Source organism: Eurypyga helias, unplaced genomic scaffold (assembly GCF_000690775.1).
Source record: "Eurypyga helias isolate BGI_N326 unplaced genomic scaffold, ASM69077v1 scaffold24069, whole genome shotgun sequence".
NCBI lineage: Eukaryota > Metazoa > Chordata > Aves > Eurypygiformes > Eurypygidae > Eurypyga > Eurypyga helias.
In genome coordinates this window covers 1-20,643 of record NW_010273104.1, presented here as the reverse complement: position 1 = coordinate 20,643, position 20,643 = coordinate 1, and the positions used below count along the sequence as shown (strand labels likewise).

General features: G+C 50.6%; 1 protein-coding gene across 1 annotated transcript; it reads left to right on the top strand.

Annotated features, from left to right (window-relative positions):
* Positions 1 to 619: 619 nt before the first annotated feature.
* Positions 620 to 19,725, top strand: LOC104515409 (F-box/LRR-repeat protein 20; the record flags this gene model as incomplete). The annotated part of the gene is made up of 9 exons (XM_010159363.1): positions 620 to 635; positions 1,478 to 1,541; positions 9,222 to 9,276; positions 12,233 to 12,307; positions 14,690 to 14,784; positions 15,643 to 15,711; positions 15,892 to 15,987; positions 17,249 to 17,375; positions 19,651 to 19,725. Coding segments are annotated over exons 2-9 (654 nt in total), but the record flags the coding sequence as incomplete, so codon positions are not given.
* Between the last annotated feature and the right edge of the window lie 918 nt (positions 19,726 to 20,643).

The following is a 20,643-nucleotide window of genomic DNA, read 5'->3' as shown; positions in this document are numbered from 1 at the left end:
AAAGCTCATTCTCCTTGTTCCCTGTTTTGCTTTTGGGAATGTTGAAAGCACGTTTCTGAATGGAATGAGGCATCGCCGCTCCCCAGTCTTGGTTCACAGGTCGCTCTAATCATTCCTCCCACAGGCCCAAGTGTGGAGCTTGTTTGTTTGTTCACCATGGCAAGGCAATGCCAAGATTTAAATACACACAGATATTCCTTAAGAACCATGTGAGGCTTTGCTGTCTGTTTTTCTTCCCACTCCTTAGAAAGGAGACACTTCTCTCACTCTGGCAGCTACTGGGATTATTGTAGCTGGTCCAAAAGTCCATTTCGGATTTGGCAGTTGTTGGCCACTACAGTAACATGTTGCATGACAGTCTGGGAGAGTTGGGGGGATTCAGCCTGGAGAAGGGAAGCTCTGGGGAGACCTTAGAGCCCCTTCCAGTGCCTGGAGGGCTACAAGAAAGCTGGGGGGGACTTTTTACAAGGGCCTGTAGTGACAGACAAGGGGTAACGGGTTTAAATGGAAAGTGAGGAGGTTTAGATTGGATATCAGGAAGGAATTCTTCCCGGAGAGGGTGGGGAGGCACTGGGACAGGTTGCCCAGAGAAGCTGTGGATGCCCCATCCCTGGGAGTGTCCAAGGCCAGGCTGGATGAGGCTTGGAGCAACCTGGGCTAGTGGAAAGTGTCCCTGCCCATGGCAGGGGGGGGGACTGGATGGTCTTTAAGGTCCCTTCCAACCCAAACCCTTCCTTGATTGTATGGAAAAGCTTATGGGATGCAACAAACAGCTCTGGTTTCATTGCCTTGGAAGAACACGGTGCTTACCCCAAGTCATCTCTCCTGATGCAGCACCAAAGATCACATCTCCCTTTATACCGTGCTTCGTGACTTAAAAAAAGCAGTTTGCCCCTAAACTCCCAAGTGCCGCTGTCAAACAGCGTGCTGCGAGGATGACACGGGCACCCTGCGCCCTTTTCTGTTTCAGAAACCAGCCCGGCTGTGCCTGTGTCTGTTGGGTGTTCGGGCTGCTTGATCGTTCTCGTCGTCGCCCTTCCCTCCAGCCCCTTTGCCCTATGCTTGTTTGATGCTTTACGACTTCGGAGTGCTCTGGTGTGCCTTCACAGAACCTTGACGGCCGGGATCCCGCAGCAATGCTGCAGGTGATCCCTTCCTGTAGTCAGTGCCAGCCCACAAAAACCCCCAAATTACCACTTACTTAATAGATTCGTTAACAATCTGAGTTTATATTTAATCTATCGATCCGCGGAGCATTCTCCATCCGTTTTTTAGACTATTGGCTGTCATATTCTATCCAGCTGCGGTCCAGGAGTTTGAAAGCTTGAGCACAGAGTTCATCTTTCGAGGATTTATTGGGCCAGATGTCTTCCCTGAAATGGCCTCGTTAACCAGCCGCTTCCTCCCTAGAGTAAAGCAGGTTTTGTTTCCTTAATGAAAATATATGGCTAAAACGTTGGAAATTGTTTTTGTTTACAGATGTTCTCAAACAACGACGAAGCCGCCATCAACAAAAAACTTCCCAAAGAGCTGCTGCTTCGGTAAGCCGCCTTTCGCTCTGTCAGTGTGGAGGGTCGCGTGGTGTGATTCGCCGGCGGGAGACGGTGTTTGTTGGTGTCATCGTTGACCATCAGCTTGGATCGGGTCGCTCCTGAAGCCGTCGAGGAACGGTAGCGGGTGAAAGAGCTGCGTCACGTTAAATATTATGAGGGTTTATGTGTTAAAACGTCAGATTGGTAGCTGAGTGGTTTGTAGGGGGAAGAACTATAGGGCTGAACGAGTCCTTAGTGAAAATAAGCGGTAAGTCTAGGCTGATGTGTAGAATAGGGTTCTGCCTGTCCCTAAAGCATTCCGTTTTTAAGAAGGCAGCTCCGCTGCGCCGTTATGCTCGGGCAGACTTTGTCCCGTTCCTTGTCGAGGCGAGACAGATGTTCAGCAGCTGGCAAGACGGTCCCGTGGGCAAAGAGCAGGCAGGTCAGACTTTGTGGATCTCGGGAGGCAGCTCTGCCCTCTCCCCGTGCGCACGTCAGAGCTCCCGCGGCGTACCTCGGGGTACCTTGGGGTTGTACCTCGGTCCTCCCGGTTCGGCACCTCGGCAGCGAAGTCGTGTTCGTCGGCGATGTAAGACGAGGCACCAGACTGTAAACGGGGAAGGTGGCTGCAGGTGGCAGCTTGAATTATTAACACGAACAAAAATCGTACGGCGCAAGACGCTGTGTAGTACTGTCACCGTTTAATGGCAGTAGAAAGTCTGGGGAGAGGAGCTCTGACACAAGAACTTGCTTCTGGCTCACTCGTGAAATAAAAGGGGTAGAGAAAGTGACTCGTTCTAATTTGGCTCCGCTGTCTCCTCTGTTCCCTGCAGTGGGATCTCCAATCCGATCTCATGTTACACTGATAATGATCGGTATTCCTCATCCCAGAGCAAGCTGTGTGGCTCCTAAAGCCCTCCTTGCTAAAACGAGGATATCTGGGCTTCGAGCCTGGTATACGGATGGTGGTGGGTGCCATCCAGAGATTGCTCTGTAAAAATCAGCACCAGGGAGCTGGGAGAGACCAGGCACCCGCGGGAGGAGTGCGGGATGGACCAGCAAACCCGCAGGATGCCCTAGCCATGATCAGCTTGTGCAGCTTTTTGCAAGTGACAGGAGTTGTCTTCACCCAGCACTTGCCCTGAGCTGTTGGCCTGGATGTGTTGCAAAAGGGGAATTTGAAGAGCGAGAAAAACGTCTCTCTGGATTCTCTGGGAGTGGAATTCTTTTTCCGACGGGAGCGGGTCGGTGCTGGTATCGCAGATGCAGCAGAACCGGGATTTGCCCTTATGGTGAGGTGTCGGGGCTGAGGATAGGATGTGCAGAGCATGGACCTGTGGGACAAGGAGTTTGTGTGGCATGGGCAAAGCTGGGAATCTGGCAGGGAGGAAGAGTGTGGGGGATGGAATTTAACTGAGGTTTTGCATGGATTTCAGGGGGAAGAGGTGTGTGGTCACCAGGCTCCCCAGAAGCGGGACCTTGATCAGAGCGTGGGTGAGCTTTCTGGTACGTCATTCCAAGTGGAATGATCCTGAGTGGGCCCAATAAGCACATCTTGGGCCGTAGGAGGTAGCTGGCGTTGAGGAACATAACCAGGCAGGTGGAGAAGGATTGGTGGTGAGTAGGAGGGAAGGTCCTGCACTGAGCAGGGAATGTTGTCCGTTGTCCGGGTTCTCGGCAGCCCGAGCGCTTGTCTTCTGTGCCTTGCTATCCCCGATCATCCTAACCTGTAGAACAGCTGGTGTCCAGGTCTGTGTGGAACCTAGAAACGGGGAGACGAAGTTTATAAACGCTGAAGTTCATCAGTAACGGTTTTGAGAGTGGGAATTCACTGTTAGCATACTGCGAAAATTCATTAGCGCGGATTGACAGTGCAGCCTTTGAAAGAGAAAGTTGGATGTGTTTATCTGCAGGAACCTCTCGTAAATGAGTGTCGCTGTCTGCAAGACAAAGACTTATGTGTTTAAGCAGTGCTGCTGTGTGATGTCTTGTTCTCTGCCTTGTTCGTTCTGCAGATGGCCTTGATGTCTCGTGTGCGTGTGGTTGCAAAGTGGAAAGCTGTACTTGAGCGAAGTGAAGAGTAGGAGGGTATAAAAGGGGTGAACAGCAGCCTTTGTCACACCCCACGGTGCAGAAATGTGCGACTGCGGTGACACTCGTGTCTGGGAGGAAGGGCTGGAGGTGTAAAGGGCTTGTCCGGGGCAATGTCTGCCTTAGTGGCGTCCGTGCGTCGGTCACGTCGTGTACCACGGTGCCAGTGGCAGTGATGTTTGTCCTGCCTTTCCCCGGGAGCAGGACTCGACACAAAGCACGTGGGTAGAGAGATCAGCTGTTGGGACACAAATCCTTGTCCTGATACTGCTTCAGCTTCCTCTCCTGCCAGCTGAGTTTCTAGGAGCTCACACCCTTACACACAAATACACCTTTACCCCATAAAAATGAGCCAAACCAGCAAAAAGGGAAGCTCTGTTCACCGCCCTCGTTCCTTTGCTGCTCCCGGCTCCTCTTTGGCTCGGCGACTGAACGGTGAGCTCGTGGTCCGCGTCGGCTCTGGCCGTTTCCCCGGCAGGGCCATCCCTGTTTCCCTGTGCCGGCGTTAACGACGCCTCGTTGAAAAGGTGCCTTCATTCCTCGCGGGCTGCCTGCCAGGGCTTTTCTGTCTGGAAGCCAAACCCCAACCCCAAGCCTGGATTTTCTGGGGCAGTGGTGGTCTCTGCTGGCTTCCCGAAGAAGGTTTACTCCTGGCGTGACGTGGGGCTGCTCAGCAGCTTACCCTTGGCGGGGTGGAGGGGACCGGGCTGCGGGAATTCATCTTTTCCTTGGTAGTTCATGGGCAGGTCAAGCAATTTGTAGTTCTCTCCTGGTCTAAGCAGCTTTTACTCCGTGCTGCTGCCTGCTAGCCCCTTTCCAGCACACCCAGTCGTTGGCCCTGGCGTTGCCATCTGACCTTCGAGCCCCAGGTTATTCCTCCAGAGCTCGAGTTCGGCTCGGGACAAGGCAACGACGGAGCGTGGGCGACCGGTGAGTTGGCAGCAAAGTTGTTGTTTCTCTCCTCCTGGCCATCCCGACGGCATAAAGCGAGTACGGAGCAGAATTTAACTAGAATGATAGGTTCCTGGCATAAATGGGTGTTGGTAATTTTAGAAGGCTGAAGGTCTAAGCTACCTCACCTCAAAGCCCACAGCACCCAGGGATTTCATTAGAGTCTTGACCCTAATCTAATTAGCGCAGCAGGGGGAAAGTGAGGAGTCCTAGAAAACCCTGAGTGGATTAAGAGGTTGAAACCTGGAAAATGCTCTAACTGCCGTGTGTTTTAGCTAAATTCTCCAGCGCTGGACGGTGCAGGCGAAGTCCTGAAGGCAGTGAGTTACTTTGCAGTGAAATTTAATAGGCTGCAACAGCGGGCTTGGTCTAATTCCTGCTTGGAATACTCGGTCTGCCTTCACCTGGGGTCACCTTTGATGATAAAGTTATTGGTGTGGGTTATTTTCTTACTGTCGACTCTGGAGGGTAGAAAGACCAGTGTAAAAGCACAGCAGTCGGCTGGGAGCACGACAGAAACACCCTGTGTTAGAGGCAAAAACCAACACCCCAGCGATGCACCTTTTGATCTGCTGAGGCAGAGTCAGGAAAACCAATATTCGGGTAGTAAGTAGCAGCAGGTTGAACAAAGTCTTCCCTGTTTTCTTTCACTGGATAAACTGAATCTGACCGCAGCAGCAGGTGTTACCTTAGGGTTTGCTGCTTTGGAACAATACCAGGGGGATGACACCTCTCTGTCTTTAGATATAAGGAAGAAATCCTTCTTCCTTACTGAGATTGAGATGGGACATCAGGAAGAAATCCTTCCCGCAGAGGGTGGAGAGCACTGGGACAGGTTCCCAGAGAAGCTGTGGATGCCCCATCCCTGGGAGTGTCCAAGGCCAGGCTGGATGAGGCTTGGAGCAACCTGGTCTAGTGGAAGGTGTCCCTGCCCATGGCAGGGGGGGGGACTGGGTGGGCTTCGAGGTCCCTTCCAACCCAAACCATCTGTGATTCTATGGTTCTAGTGCCCCTCTATTACTGAGAGGAGCTGACTCACTAAGCTGCATCCAAATTCCCTGTCAGCCCAGTGTTTCCTCATTGGCAAGTCCAGTTTAATTAAGCCGTAGGGTCATAGCAACAGGCATGTTATTTCAAGTGCAGATATAGATTATTTTAGCTTTATTTTATACTGTGCAGCCTGCTGAGAAGAGACCCAGCATTTATGACCCTGTTGGAAGAAGATGACTGCTCCGTCACCGCGTAGCCACGCAGGCAGCTTCTCTGTGGGTCTTTGTGGCTTTTCTTGCTGGGGTTTTTCTTAAATGTCCCCTAACAGCTCCTTGGAGAAGAAAAAGCCTGTCCTGAGGGCTGCAACAGAAAACTCAGCTCTGGTCATGGTGCCTGCAAGACTTTAACTGTGCTCCTGCTGTTCTCCCAAGTTCATGTGACGGGTTGCTGCTGGAGCCAAATCTGAAAGGACCAAAACGCACAACAGAGTAGTGACTGCTGCTAAAAGAGTCATTTTTGCAGCCCAGTTCTGCTGAGTCATTGGCTAAAATGCTGTGACAAAGGCAAGAGCAGTTCAGAAAACACTGAAAAAAGGCTTCTGAGGCTTTTCAGAGCCAAAGGCTGCGAGTCAGACAACAAGGAAACTGCTGGTGAAGCTCGGCGATGTTGACCTCGGAGGTGAGAGGGGCACGTGTTCTGCCGTGTCGACATCCCGTTTACTGTGCGGGGAGACTGGGAAGGGAGGAGCAGGAAGCAGGAAAGCGTTTGGCCAAGACCTAATAGCCCTCATAGAGGGGTGAGATGGTTATTAATAGCCTGGGATTTCCACGGAGAGAGCAGTTTTAATGGAAATACAGAAAGCATGCGTAGTTCTTGACCTAGCCACTGTTCCCATGGAGCTTGGTGGGTATTTTTTGCTTTGTGATGGGAATCTAGGGTGAGAGTAGGATTTTTCCCCAGCTTCTGTCATTTCCCCAGGCTTTCCTTGTATTGTTGGACATTGTCATTGTGCTAAATAAGTCCTCGGTGCTCACATACAGGGCTAAATGACATTTCTTTCGAGGGGAAGGGTTGTCTGGAAGTAGTTGAGAGCATGGAACCGCTGCTGAAATCCAGAGGTGGGTTCCCAGAGCAGCGTTACCATAAGTGCACATCAGCTCCTTCCCAGACATCCTCGCTCCCCGTGTATCAGCGTGCCGCTGTGAATCTTGGCTCGTGATGAGATGAAGCAGCTTGAGCTCATCGTGTTGAGGTGAAGCGTTTGTCTCCTTGAATCTCCCCAAGTATCTTTGGGCAGCGTAGGAACACAGGAGAGCATGTGGCTGTTGGTTCTGCTGTATCCTGACTTAACGTCTGACCGTTTACGCGTCACCTGTAATGGTTTTGGGAAACGCTCCATCCCCGATGGGCAACGTCCTTTTCTCCCCTTCCACCAACACTGTGCTGTTGGTTCTGCGGTATCCTGACTTAACGTCTGACCGTTTACGTGTCACCTGTAACCGTTTTGGGAAACACTCTGCCTCCATTCCCGATGGGCAACGTCCTTTTCTCCCCTTCCACCAACACTGGTGTTTCTCAAGTGCTTTTTACGTACCTGCTGGTGAGGAAAGCTTGGTGGCGCAGGGGTTGTATCAAACCTTACTTGTGCCCTCTTCCAAAATTTGAAAATCCAGGATTTGCTGTTTGTGTCTAACAACATACACCCGTGGGTGTCCCCGGCTTTATCGGGATCTGTGGTGTTTATTCCAGTGTATTCTTTGTGCCTGTCTGGGGAGACGAGTGCATCGGTCAGCTTGGTTTTCTATGAGTTTCAGTTACGTGTTATACGGGGCGTTTAAGTTAAGTCACACAAAAAGGACATGCTGCCAGCAATGTTTTCTCGTTTCCAAGTCTCTTCCAGCACAGGCAGGTCCGCTGAGAACACGGGAAAGCTCACGTATGCCTGCCACCCCCAGGCCCACTTCTTGTGGGGACCTGACTTGTGTTGCAGGTATCCAAACCGTTGCTGATTTGGGCACAGGCTGTTCCCTTGAGAAGGTGTGGAGACCTTTGGAGCAGTGAGTTTGGTTTGTTCTCAGAATTTCTCCCAGACAGCCGTGCTGCATCTGAGGGGAGTGTTTTGTACAATAGTTCTATAAAACAGCAGAAAAATCCTTCCCCAAAACCTTTGACACTTGCATCTGATACCATCCGCCTTCTCTTCCTCGTGGTCTCCAAGTTTAAAATATTAAAGTGTAAAGTGTTTTCTTGTAGTCAAACATCGGTATTATCTTTATTGTATTATATTACTATGTATTATAAACCTTCAGAGGGCTGGAGCCCCTCTGCCTTGGGGACAGGCTGGGAGAGTTGGGGGGTTCAGCCTGGAGAAGGGAAGCTCCGGGGAGACCTCAGAGCCCCTTCCAGTGTCTGGGGGGGTATAAGGAAGCTGGGGGGGACTTTTCCCAAGGGCAGGGAGTGACAGGACAAGGGGTGATGAGTTTAAACGGGAAGAGGGAGATGGAGATGGGACATCAGGAAGGAATTCTTCCCAGAGAGGGTGGGGAGGCACTGGGACAGGTTGCCCAGAGAAGCTGTGGATGCCCCATCCCTGGAAGTGTCCAAGGCCAGGCTGGATGAGGCTTGGAGCAACCTGGTCTATGGAAGGTGTCCCTGCCCATGGCAGGGGGTGGGACTGGGTGGGCTTTAAGGTCCCTTCCCACCCAAACCAGTCTGGGATTCTATGGTTTTATAAACACTATTAAGGAGAATGAGACCTCACTATCCTTCTGCTGCCTGCTTGACCGTCTCTGTCTTGTGTCTCATGATTGAATAACCATAAACCCTAAAATAACCATATTGATAAATAGGTACTGATTTGGGAGCTTTAAGTGGGTTTGGTACTTCCTGTACTCACAGATTGGGGTGTATGCACCGGAGATAAAAGCGGGGATGTCTTAGCCCAGGGCAGCATTGCAAAGTGTCACCGGGTAATTCCTTTATCCCAGCAAATAGGACAGCAACACCAGGGTGTTGGCCTGAACACTTGGGTGTGCCCTGGCAGAGGAATGACACACCAGAGAGGAGTGACCGCATCGCCATAATCCGAGAAGTCTCTCCTGGACACTACAGGCACAACCCAACAACCCATCTGGCCACGCAGTGTCCCGGAGCAAAATACTCCTCCTACCCCTCCTGAACAACGCTCCGTGTTTAGCACGGCCGCGAGAAAAGAAATGATCCCTGCACCGGAATCGGGCTGTCGCGTTGCACGGATCCCTAAACTGTTCATTCCGCTTTCGGAGAGCTGCTGCTCCGCGTGGTTTTGGGGAGCAGAGGCGCTGGGCAGGGCGATGCTCCGGTCTCCCGACAGGAGCCAGAGCAGCCCAACGTGGCTGTTGCTTCTGCCACATCCTGGCTGCGTTGGTAAATAATCGTCCCGTTCCCTGTCCGTAAATGCCACGGGGTGCGAGGTGAATATTTTGCGCCGCTCCGTATCTGTGTTGCGTTCGGTAACTGCTGGGTCTGCGCTTCTTTTCACAGTCCAGCTTTCAGCTGAAGCACAAAGACGTTTTGCTGCCTCCAGCCCTTTTTTTCCACCCACCCTCCCCTTTGTTTTCCACAGTTCTTTGTTTAAAATGCAGATAACCGCTAAGTTCTCTCTTATTTCTCTTACAGAATTTTCTCTTTCCTGGATGTGGTCACTCTGTGTCGTTGTGCTCAAGTTTCCAGGGTAAGCACCATCCTCCTTGCTGGTGGATTTTAACAGCTGGTGGGATTTGGGGGACAGTCCAGCCTTCCCTGGCATGTCAGACCCGGAGGGTTTGTACCGGGGAGCTTTGCGCAGCTCAGCTCTTGTTTTAGTGCCCCCTGTTAACGCCACCATAGCAGGTACTTCCGGTGGCACTGGTGAAGGGGGACTCTGAGCTCAAATGCCATTTTCCCGGTGTCCCGGGCAGGATAGGGTGGGGAGGTGGCTGATGTTTTTTGCCCGAGAACCCTCCATTCAACCTGGGTTTGTGTCTGACCCGATGAACATTCCGAACTCGCATGAGTCTAAACTGGCGTCTTGCGGGTTTTGGTGGAGATAAAGGAATTGTGATTCCCAAAGATGCCATGCAGGCAGTGAAAGTTTACCCTCCTGCCTGGATGTCATTGATGTCAGTGTGGAGGGAGAGAACGGGGGTCTGTTTTGTGTAGGGTTGGGGTTTTTCCTTAAGTAGCTCCTAAGTTTTACGAGCTCCAGCTCATGAACTCCAGCCTGGATTATTCACTTGGGAAAATTCCTTCAGCTGCAGGTCTGGTTGTCTAGAGGTACCAGGCTTGTTCAAATACTTTATCCTGCCAGTATCCAATAAGACACACAAAGGAAGCGTTCCTAGAGCCGGAGTGGGAGGTTGGTTACGTGGGAAGGTGTTTGTAGTGGGGCGTTCACCGCTCTGGCAGTGACACTTGTACAGAACTGACCGACCTTGGGGTTGGACTTGTTTCATTTCAGAGTACATAAGAATCAAAAGGATATTAAGCATAGGCTTAAACATTTTTAATGGCCTTCAGTATCCTGCGTGATGTCCAGGCATTCCAGTGATCATCCTGTGTTCTCTGAATAACACAGGGCTTCCAATGAAAGATCCTCCAGCTGAAATTCACTGCTCCAGCCGAACAACGGTCACCAAAATGGGCTGTCGGAGATACCTGCTAGTGTCAGGTCGTACTCCGGTGTTGGTCCCTTGCTCCTGTTTACACAGCCCGCGGGGCATCAGAGGCTATGTTGGTCGTTACGTGACGCAGGATGCGTGGTGAAGGACTGAAGTATCTGTGTAGAGCTACGCAGAGGCTGTGTGTAACGTTCCCTGCGTTACGTGTTAAAGCATGTTGTGTTAGAACTTGTATGCGCTGGAGCTGTCGCTTTTCTGATGGCGATAACCAGACTCTAAACAGCAGTTAGAGTTAAAATGCTGAAAATTAATGAATGCTTACAGTTCCGTCGGCTGTTGTAAGGCTGTACGGGGCTTACGCAGGAACTGCTACGTGGTGTTGGAGATGTAGCTTAGTGCGTGTAAGAGGGACAGTATAAAATCCTGCCCATACACATGCTCGCTTTCACAGTGATGGGCTGGTGGTGGTTATGGGTGTCGTATAGGGACAGGACAAGGGGTAACGGGGTTAAACGGGAAGAGGAAGATGAAGATGGGACATAAGGAAGGAATTCTCCCTGGAGAGGGTGGGGAGCACTGGGACAGGTTGCCCAGAGAAGCTGTGGATGCCCCATCCCTGGGAGTGTCCAAGGCCAGGCTGGATGAGGCTTGGAGCAACCTGGTCTAGTGGAAGGTGTCCCTGTCCATGGCAGGGGGTGGAACTGGATGATCTTTAAGGTCCCTTCCCACCCAAACCGTTCTGTGATTGAAATCTAGCTGTTTACTTGCAGTTTTAATTACATAAAGCACAGTACTGTGCTGATAACCTTTTAAATTCATTAAGGGTAGAACTAATGACTTTCAGTTCCTGGTTCTCATTCATAGCATGAGACTTTCTTATTCTTAATAAACCCAAACCCTGAAGTTGGAGGTAGTAAGCACCGTCCCTCCGGCAGTGGTGCACAGGTCTTGGGTGAGGGCTGGGTGCTTGATCAGGACAGCTGACAAAGCTTTGAATTTCTGGGATGCAGCACCCCATGCCCATGTGGAACTGCCTCGGACACCTCTTTCTGCTGGAGGCCAGAGGAGATGAGTGAGGTCACAGCCTCACCCACGCTTGTGGCATCTCATACCACCGAGTCCCCCACGCCCTCAGACTAGCTTCCCTTCTCCTGTCGGCGTGAATACCTGGGGTGGGGTCTCCCCTGGGACTGACCCGTGTCCTGGTGTCCTTCAGCATCACGTGAATACCTGGGGTGGGGTTCCTTTGCCTCCTCCTGTCCGCGTGAATACCTGGGGTGGGGTCTCCCCCGGGACTGACCTGTGTCCTGGTGTCCTTCAGCATCACGTGAATACCTGGGGTGGGGTCTCCCCTGGGACTGGCCCGTGTCCTGGTGTCCTTCACCATCACATGAATACCTGGGGTGGGATCTCCCCTGGGACTGACCCGTGTCCTGGTGTCCTTCAGCATCACGTGAATACCTGGGGTGGGGTCTCCCCTGGGACTGACCCGTGTCCTGGTGTCCTTCAGCATCACGTGAATACCTGGGGTGGGGTCTCCCCTGGGACTGACCCATGTCCTGGTGTCCTTCAGCATCACGTGAATACCTGGGGTGGGGTCTCCCTGGGACTGGCCCGTGTCCTGGTGTCCCTCACCGTCCCGTCGGTCCTGCTGGTGTCCTCTAAAGGCGTTGGTTTAGCTGGCGATGCTGCGGAGGGGGTTAGATTCCAACCAGGCTCCGAAGATAACGGCGCTCCAGCTCTGCTCCTGTCCTGGGCTCCACGTCCGTGTCTCCCACGGGAGCCGAAGTGGCTGGGTCTCCCCGGGTTTTACGGCTCCGGGGACACGGAAGAGTGTGCCGTGCAGATGAGCGGACTCTCGTCCGAGCGAGCGATTCTGGTAACTTCACCGTGTTCCTCGTTGGCTGTAATTACTTACTGCTTCACCATCTGAGCCGGAATGTTGTTTCTGAAAGGAGCAAACTGTAACTAGGTCCCCGCTGGCATTTTTTTCATATTAACAACACATTTACATTTTTTCCCCCGATAAAGGCATGGAATGTTCTGGCCCTGGATGGCAGTAACTGGCAGCGAATTGACCTGTTTGATTTCCAGAGGGATATTGAGGTATAATTAAGTGACATACAAACCCATTTTTCTTGTTAAAATGTAATTACAGCCTAGAATGGATTAATACTCCCAGCGTAACCCTTTTTCCCTTCCCTGGAGATAGAAATCATTAATTTCAGTTCTTCTGAGCTTCAGGGACTCTTTAAAGTCTTGGCAATCCATTCAGCTTTTGAAAATGGACAGAATTGTGTATGGGTATCCAGACTTGGAGGTAGTGATAGAAGGAGAGTGTGTTTGTGTGTGTTCTGAAAACAGAAATGAGTAGAATAGGCATGTTCTTGTGGAAAACTACTTCTGTATCGCAGAATTCAGGCTGCTTTTCACTCAAAGAAATGCTAACGTGGCGCAGACTTCAGAGCATTAAGACTCTGAATGTCTTTTGACACGTGGGCTGCGATAGGTCTCTCCTTTCCTGGCTCTGATATCAGAAATTGAAATGTACGCAGAGATGATTCAAGGGGACGAGGTCAAAATCGTTCCTAAAAGATGCAGCTTTGGGAACGCTTCGTTGTAGCTGTTCAGAGTCTGTTAGGTGTGGGCTGCTTGGCACTGATGGGAATGGCTGGGTATCTCAGGATAGGGGAATGGCTGGGTATCTCAGGATAGGGGAATGGCTGGGTATCTCAGGATAAGAGACCCAAAAAAAAAAAGCCCTTAATTTTCTTATCAGAATGTTATATCCTCTTTAAAACCTGTTGGAGGAGGGAGATAGGGAATGTGTCTTTACCTCCTTATAGACTGGGGCATAAACCAGATGAGGACAGAAGATTCACACCTTGTGGGAACAGCGGGAAATACATTATTCATGGAGGAAAGAGTTAAAATAATCTCTGTCTGCCAGCTGTGTGTCTGAGCAGCTGAGCTGCAGGATAAAGGGACAGGGCTGTGATACGGCGGCGACTTCTACGTGCTTGCAGGGGTCCGAGTGGCCTGAGCCCTCTCCGAGGAAGTACACGGGGTGATTGCCGTTCTTGGTAGTAAACACTTTCTCTCTTAACGTGCCCTGAAAGTTCTGGACCCATATAATAATCTACTTTCTGTAGAGGTAGAGGGAAGTGGTCGGTGGTGGCTGGTCTGTGGAGGAGACGTGGACGGAGCTGCTCAGCCTTGCCCCTGGGTCGGTCTGTGCAGGAGCGCTCTGGGTACAAACCAGGCTTTTCCCACTCTTGAGTGGTTTGTGCGTGTTTTTAATGTCCAAACTTTTGTTCTCCGACATGCTCTGTACACCAAACACACCTTCTTGCAGAAGCACCGGCTTCCCCTCTTAAAACAAAAGGCTTGAATGTGTTGTACCTGACCTAAAAGTACCTCCCAGTCTTTCTCACGTCCTCAACGACGCTCGCTTTCACGGAACGTAAACCCACCCGCTGCTGTGAATTCCCTATGTTATATAAACATGTTTGAATCCTCGAATTCAAGCCTAGGAATTCACAGAGGGATTGCAAAGCCGCAGGGACTGTTCTCCAGCCCTTTACGGGGAGCTGCAGGCTTTGGTGCCCTGTCAGCGCGGCAGCGGTACGCTGTGGCTATCGGCCGCTGAAGGCAAGTGGCCAGACCTCACCAGGAGCCTGTGCAGAGATCTAGCTAAGCTGCTGACCCTTTTTTGACTGTGGCATCACGTTGTACCGAGCCTGATGCTTGATTTTATTTTTTTTTTGGACTGGAAAAAGGGTTAGAGAAGAATATCTTCATCATTACAGGGCTCAATGCCAAGTAGGAGTTGAAGAACCGAGTGATGTTCCTCTTCTGCGATGAACAACCACACAGACCAAAGCAGAGGGGAAGGTTTTTGAATTTCTGGACACTGGTACAAATATTTTCTCAACGTTTTTTGCGCTTTGCTCACAGTGAGAAGTAGCTGGGGAAATACTAGCTGGTAGTAGGGTCTTTGGAGACTTCCACTGGTTACAGATTTGCAATTAAAAGAGCGTTTTTCTAGATGTCTTGAACACAAGTGTTTTAAATCCCTCTTTCTGTGAGAATAGAACCGATGGGCTGGTTCTGCCTCATCTCTATCGGAACAGGAATTGAAGGATCTCCATTCATAGTACAGTTTGTAAATCTTGCTGCCCGTGTTGTAGCGATGGCGTTGCTGCTTTCACCGTTCTTGGGGAGTCTGGGTCGACGTCTGGGAGCTCTGAGCTGGAAGAGGTTCCTCAGTCAGCAGCCTGAGTGGCTTTAGGTACTTGTTCCTTGTCTCTCCATCTTCAGAAGCTGAATAACTCTCCCTCTCCCTGCCTTAGGTGATTACCATGGCATTTTTGCTGTCTTAGCACTGTTTTACCTAGAATAACAAACTGTCATTGATCTGCAAAATTGTGAATTCAACTCTCTGAATGACTTTTGGATTTTAATTTCATACTTTTCTGTCTCTGACAGGGCCGGGTAGTTGAGAATATTTCTAAAAGATGTGGGGGTTTCTTGCGGAAGTTAAGCCTGCGGGGCTGTCTAGGAGTGGGAGACAATGCGTTAAGGTAGTGGTATGGCTTCTTTCTGCTCTTAAATGTGATTTGAAGGATGATTTGGTGTCTGCAGCCACAGAGGATTGGAATAATTTATGGACACTTTGGAATTGAGCTCTTTAGCCTGCGTGTCTAACTTAAACCATTGAGAGTGGTAACATATAAGCCTTTTTAATTTATCATTTTTTAACTTCGCTCAGCAGCCGTTTTTCTCAAATCTCATTAAAATAACACCAGCTGCTACTACAGGCTAAGCAGTGATTGGCACTGAATTACAGGCTTTTGCCTTTAGACTGGGAAATCCCACGGCAAGATAGGAGGCAACACAAATTATTTTGAAGAGGGCTACAAGAAAGCTGGGGGGGACTTTTCCCAAGAGCAGGGAGTGACAGGACAAGGGGCAATGGGTTTAAATGGAAAGAGGGAGATGGAAATGGGACATCAGGAAGGAATTCTTCCCAGAGAGGGTGGAGAGGCACTGGGACAGGTTGCCCAGAGAAGCTGTGGATGCCCCATCCCTGGGAGTGTCCAAGGCCAGGCTGGATGAGGCTTGGAGCAACCTGGTCTAGTGGAAGGTGTCCCTGCCCGTGGCAGGAGGTGGGACTGGGTGGGCTTTGAGGTCCCTTCAGCCCAAACCCAGTATGGTTCTATGATTTTATAGAATCACAGACAGGTTTGGGTTGGAAGGGACCTTAAAGATCATCTAGTTCCAACCCCCCTGCCATGAGCAGGGACATTTTATGTATTTACTTACTTATTTTTCTTGAGACAACTTTGTAAAATTGAATCTGATGTGTTTTAGGTAAATGCTGTAAAACATCTGGAAATCTACTGCCTGAAAACCACTGTTTTCCCTTTTCTTTATTAAAGGACGTTTGCACAGAACTGCAGGAATATCGAAGTACTGAACCTGAACGGCTGTACCAAGATCACAGATGCGTGAGTACCATCCTGTTTGCCCTCTCGTCCCGTTCGCTGCACGTACCGTGTCACGGTCTCCATCCCCTGGGGACGGGAAGGCCAGGCTGTGCCTGCGGTAGGTAATTTAACCCTTGTCGTATGAAATACGACTTCGAATGAACCCTTAGCGTCAGTGTGTCCCTGTGTGTTCTCTTCCAGGACGTGTACCAGCCTCAGTAAGTTCTGCTCTAAACTCAGGCACCTCGATTTGGCTTCCTGCACTTCCATAACCAACCTGTCTCTGAAAGCACTGAGGTAGGAGCCAACAACATGGACCTTTGACGGCTGATTTGAGCTGCTGCCACCCGCAGCTCTAACTGTGATGAGAATTCAGGTGTTCCCCAACGCAGCTCAGCATTCCCACGTTGTGCCTCCTGCTTTGCAGGGCCAAAGGAGGAGGAAAAGTTCCCCTCAACCTCGTCTGTGTCCCTCCTGATGGCTATTAGCAGCAGAAGAATTAATATAGTCTGTTAAAGTCTTGGTGGAGGGATTTTGGGGGAGGCAAAAGTCCTAGTCTGCCTTTTTAACATGCTGGTTTACTAAAGGTCAGCCTCTTCGTTGGAAGTGTACCGTCGGCAGTTGTTTACGTAGCTGGAAGGTGACCACCAGCACGTGACTGTTTGTCTTTTGAAACTGCTTAGGAGACATAAAACTGCTTAAATCTGCTAAGCAGAGTGGCCAGGTAATCTAGGAAGGGAAGGGGCAGGCAGAGGTTGGTGGGAAGGTGATGGGACAGAGAAAAGGAGAAAAAAAAAAAAACAAAACACTAAAGGTAACAACAGAGGCCAAGCTATTAAAAAAAAAAAATAAAATTCAAGTGATACACCAGTGGAATGAAAGAAAATACAGGAAAGCTGTACCACTGGAAAAAAATCACTGGAGTGTGAATGTAGACACCAGAAGAAAACAGGTTTGAACGAACAGATGAATAATTACGTTAATTTTGTAGCTACAGTAAAATAACTGGAGCCTGCTTTTTCCTTCCGTTGAGGATCTTCATCCTTATCCCTAATTTCCCGTGCCCGGGTTTGTGCCGTGGCTGTCTTAAACGCGTGATGGCCCGCGTGTCTCTTCCCAGTTACGATTTCACCTGGGTGTTGCACCCACTTGGGTGTTGCTATTTGCAAATGTGGACTTACTCCTGGGAGTTGGAAGCAGAGTAGCAGAAATCACCCCTGGGTTTGGTTTACGGGGGCGGGGGGTTGGTTTTGTTCGGATCCGGAGAGCCCATAGTGTCTGTCCTTGTACAGGAGCTGGGAGGTGTCCAAAATGGGATAGATGGGGGGTCTTTCCCCTACTCATACCCTGCCTTAGGGCTCCTGGTAGTGCCCCTGGAGAGCTCTTCTCGCCTGGTGACGTTTGCCAGAGGTGTTCCCCGTGGGAGTGCGGGGTGAGGGTGTACATCTCTGCTCACCTGGGTTCCAGAAACGGGAATTTCCTACATTCTGGCTTGAAGCAGCATTTCTTGCCAAAACCAACCCCAAGTTTCCACACGCTTTTCCTTTCTCCTCCGAAGCGAGGGATGCCAACTGCTGGAACAGCTGAATATCTCCTGGTGTGACCAAGTGACGAAGGACGGGATCCAGGCCCTGGTGCGAGGCTGTGGTGGACTCAAAGCCCTGTTTCTGAAAGGCTGCACGCAGGTACGGCTCCCCAGAGGGCTCCCACACGTGACCACGGCTTTCTTACTTCTGCTGTGACCGAGAGGACGGGGGTGAAGTCTCGTGGGCTTTTCTCTTTCCAGAAACGTCACATTACCGAGATGACTCGTGATGGGTTGGAGATTAACTGCTTTTACTGAATCTGAGCTTTGAGCTCAGCTGCTTAACTGGCTGTAGAATCACTCTTCTTCCTTTTCCCCGTCGGGAACACGCTGGGCACACTCTTAAAAAGAGGAGATAACGTTGTTATTCGTGGCCAGACCTGTCCGTTTCTGGCGGCTCGGGTAGTTTCATCTCCTCCATGTGTCGCTGGGAGTCAGAATCGCCCTGTGTGCGACTCCTTGGACAGACATCTCTGTGCCAGTCAGGAGCACGAGCGCTGGTCCCTCCTGTGTGTCGTGTAGCTCCTGAGCTAGAAGAGTGTTTTGAAGAGGCTGCAGAGACTGTGGTGCCTGCACTTTGAAATATATAAATGTCACTCCTGCAGCGGAGAGGGGTTATTTCTTACCCCCTTGTTATTTAACCTGACCTCCTTTAATCTGTCTTTACTGCCTCACCTGGTGAATCCTTGAACAGTGTCCTATCAGAGCATCGCAGACTAGTTTGGGGTGGAAGGGACCTTAAAGATCATCCAGTTCCAACCCCCTGCCATAAGCAGGGACACCTTCCACTAGACCAGGTTGCTCCCAGCCTCATCCAGCCTGGCCTTGGACACTTCCCGGGATGGGGCATCCACAGCTTCTCTGGGCAACCTGTCCCAGTGCTCCCACCCTCTGCGGGAAGAATTCCTTCCTGATATCTAACCTAACCCTCCTCACTTTCAATTTAAACCCGTTACCCCTTGTCCTGTCACTCCCTGCCCTTGGGAAAAGTCCCCCCCAGCTTCCTTGTAGCCCCCCCAGGCACTGGAAGGGGCTCTAAGGTCTCCCCGGAGCTTCCCTTCTCCAGGCTGAACCCCCCAACTCTCCCAGCCTGTCTCCATGGCAGAGGGGCTCCAGCCCCCTGATGGCCTCTTCCTGTGTTAAACACTTTCCTGTGTTCCAGCTTTACTAAGGAGTCGGATCAGTAACGAACTGGGTCGTGGGGAACAAACCTTGAGCGTTAATTTAGTACCGAGCAGGAGCTCATTGCAGAGAGAATAAAGAATATGGGGACGAATTCTTAACTTTTTTTACTGTGGGTCTCTAAGGCAGACAGGTAGGTTGGAAAGGAGCAGACGTTATCAGAATCTTGCCCTTGAAAAAGGGGAGTAAAACTGCCCCCCTAGGGAGTTGAAACCTGTGACCCAGAGACTCGCAGGGGTTTGAGAGCCTCAAGGTGGACCTGGACAACGACCTCTGATCGTTTAGTTCCTTGTACCCAAACACTGACAGTGCTGATTTGTTTTGGAGTTGGTTTTTCCGTGGGGGTAGGGATTCCTTAAGCATGACTCAAGAAGTGCTATTTTTATCTGCCTTTTTTTTTTTGTGTGTGTGTATAGATAAACATCTATACGTTCTTATTTTGCCAAAAGCCTGTTTCTCCTGCGCCTGCCCGCGGAGGCCTGGGGGGACGATCAGTGAGGCAGCCGCGCAGCGGTGCCGTGCACGAGACAGCCCAGCTGCAAGGGCTGGAGCCGGGAGTTTTTCTAAATTTATGCTGCTGTTGGGTTTTTCAGACGTGAGGCGGGGATAGACACGGCTGTAAAAAATGACTTGATTGAAGATCCCACCGTCTCGGCCTATTTTGAGAATTCAGGTCACAGAAACAGCTTGGGTTTCTAGTGATTTAGGGAGAAGGGAGTAATATTGATGGCAGTACATCCTTGTTATCAATTACTTGCCATCTGTTCTTACAGATTGAAGTACAGCAGGCTTTTTCATCATCAGAAAGTCAACCTGGATAGGTTTTTGCTTCTTTCATTGAAATAAGTGGTTTTCCTTCGGTTCCAGTATCGCGATATAAACCCAGCGTTACTTCCAGGCCCTCGCCAGTGAAGCAATTCCTGTAATTAGCTTCTGATTTCACTACTTGTCTTGTTAATTATGCAGGTTTGAGCACATCAGCTTTCCTTTAAATCAGTAACTTGTGGGTCTTTGTCTGTTCCTGAGGTGGTAGAAACCAAAAAGGCCCCGCGCTTCCTGCTGCGTATTTTGAGACGTCGGCGCGTTGCCCTCCTCGGTATCCAAACCACTGTGCTCCAAGCTGTATTTTTGAAGATTGTTTCAAGTTTTAGTCAGTCTCCACATTGGTGTTTTTTTTTTTTTTTTCTTTCCAGCTTGAGGATGAAGCTCTGAAATACATCGGTGCGCACTGTCCCGAGTTGGTGACGTTAAACCTTCAAACCTGCTTAGTAAGTAAAGCGTCCCGTGATTTCTCAGCCGTCACGCTGCCTTTAGGGGCCGTCTCTAAGCAGGACGTACTCCATCCCCGAAACATCCCTGCAGACAGGGCAATTGTGTGTTCACGAGACTTTTAAAAACAGTTGATGAAATCCAGCTTTTTGGTAGCGTTGGGTAACGTTGAATAAGCCCCCAAAACACCGTCATAGCCTTTATTTTGTCAGAACTGGTGGTCTCTCTGCCCACAGGGCTTCTAAACTCCTGCGCAGCTGGAAAAATTCTTTCCATGGGGCTGGAGCGTGTGTGGTGACGTAGCCGGGCGGTTCCTCCTGTAAAAACTGAACCAAGTGCAGTTTCCCTGCTCCAAACCAGTTCTTCTGCAGCGCCAAAAATGTCTATTTATGCCAAAAAAAGGAATTGGAACGGGCTCGTTGTACATACCGTCAGGCGGTTAGTTTGGCACGGTAACTGGACAGGCTCTGCCTTTTCCAGGGATGTGGGCAAGGGTGTGGGGGGTGCAGGGCTGCCCTTTCCCACTCCTGCGGAAGGACTTGCTCTGCCGGTGACGGAACTGGTTGGACACTGGTGTCCATCTGTCTGGGTGCTTGCAAACGAGGGGCTGAGCTGGTAGCAAGTTCCAGACCAGCGTCAGGGGTCGGAGGGGAGAGGCAAACGGGCAGAAGGGAGAAGAAAACGGATATGGTTCTTCATCTCTTTCACTGAAAATGCCACGTTCTGCTCCGTTTCTGTTTCATGTCACTCCAGAACGCGGGCATACCGGCCCGGCCCGCAGACCTGCCGTTGGCTGTTTAAAAAGCAGCAGTGCCAGTCCCCGGGTTGGTGCTTTTCCATAGGAACTGAGTCTGGCAGCATCTGAAAATCCACAACCCAAGAACCGAGCGAGGTTTACTCTGCTCCTCCCGCACGCT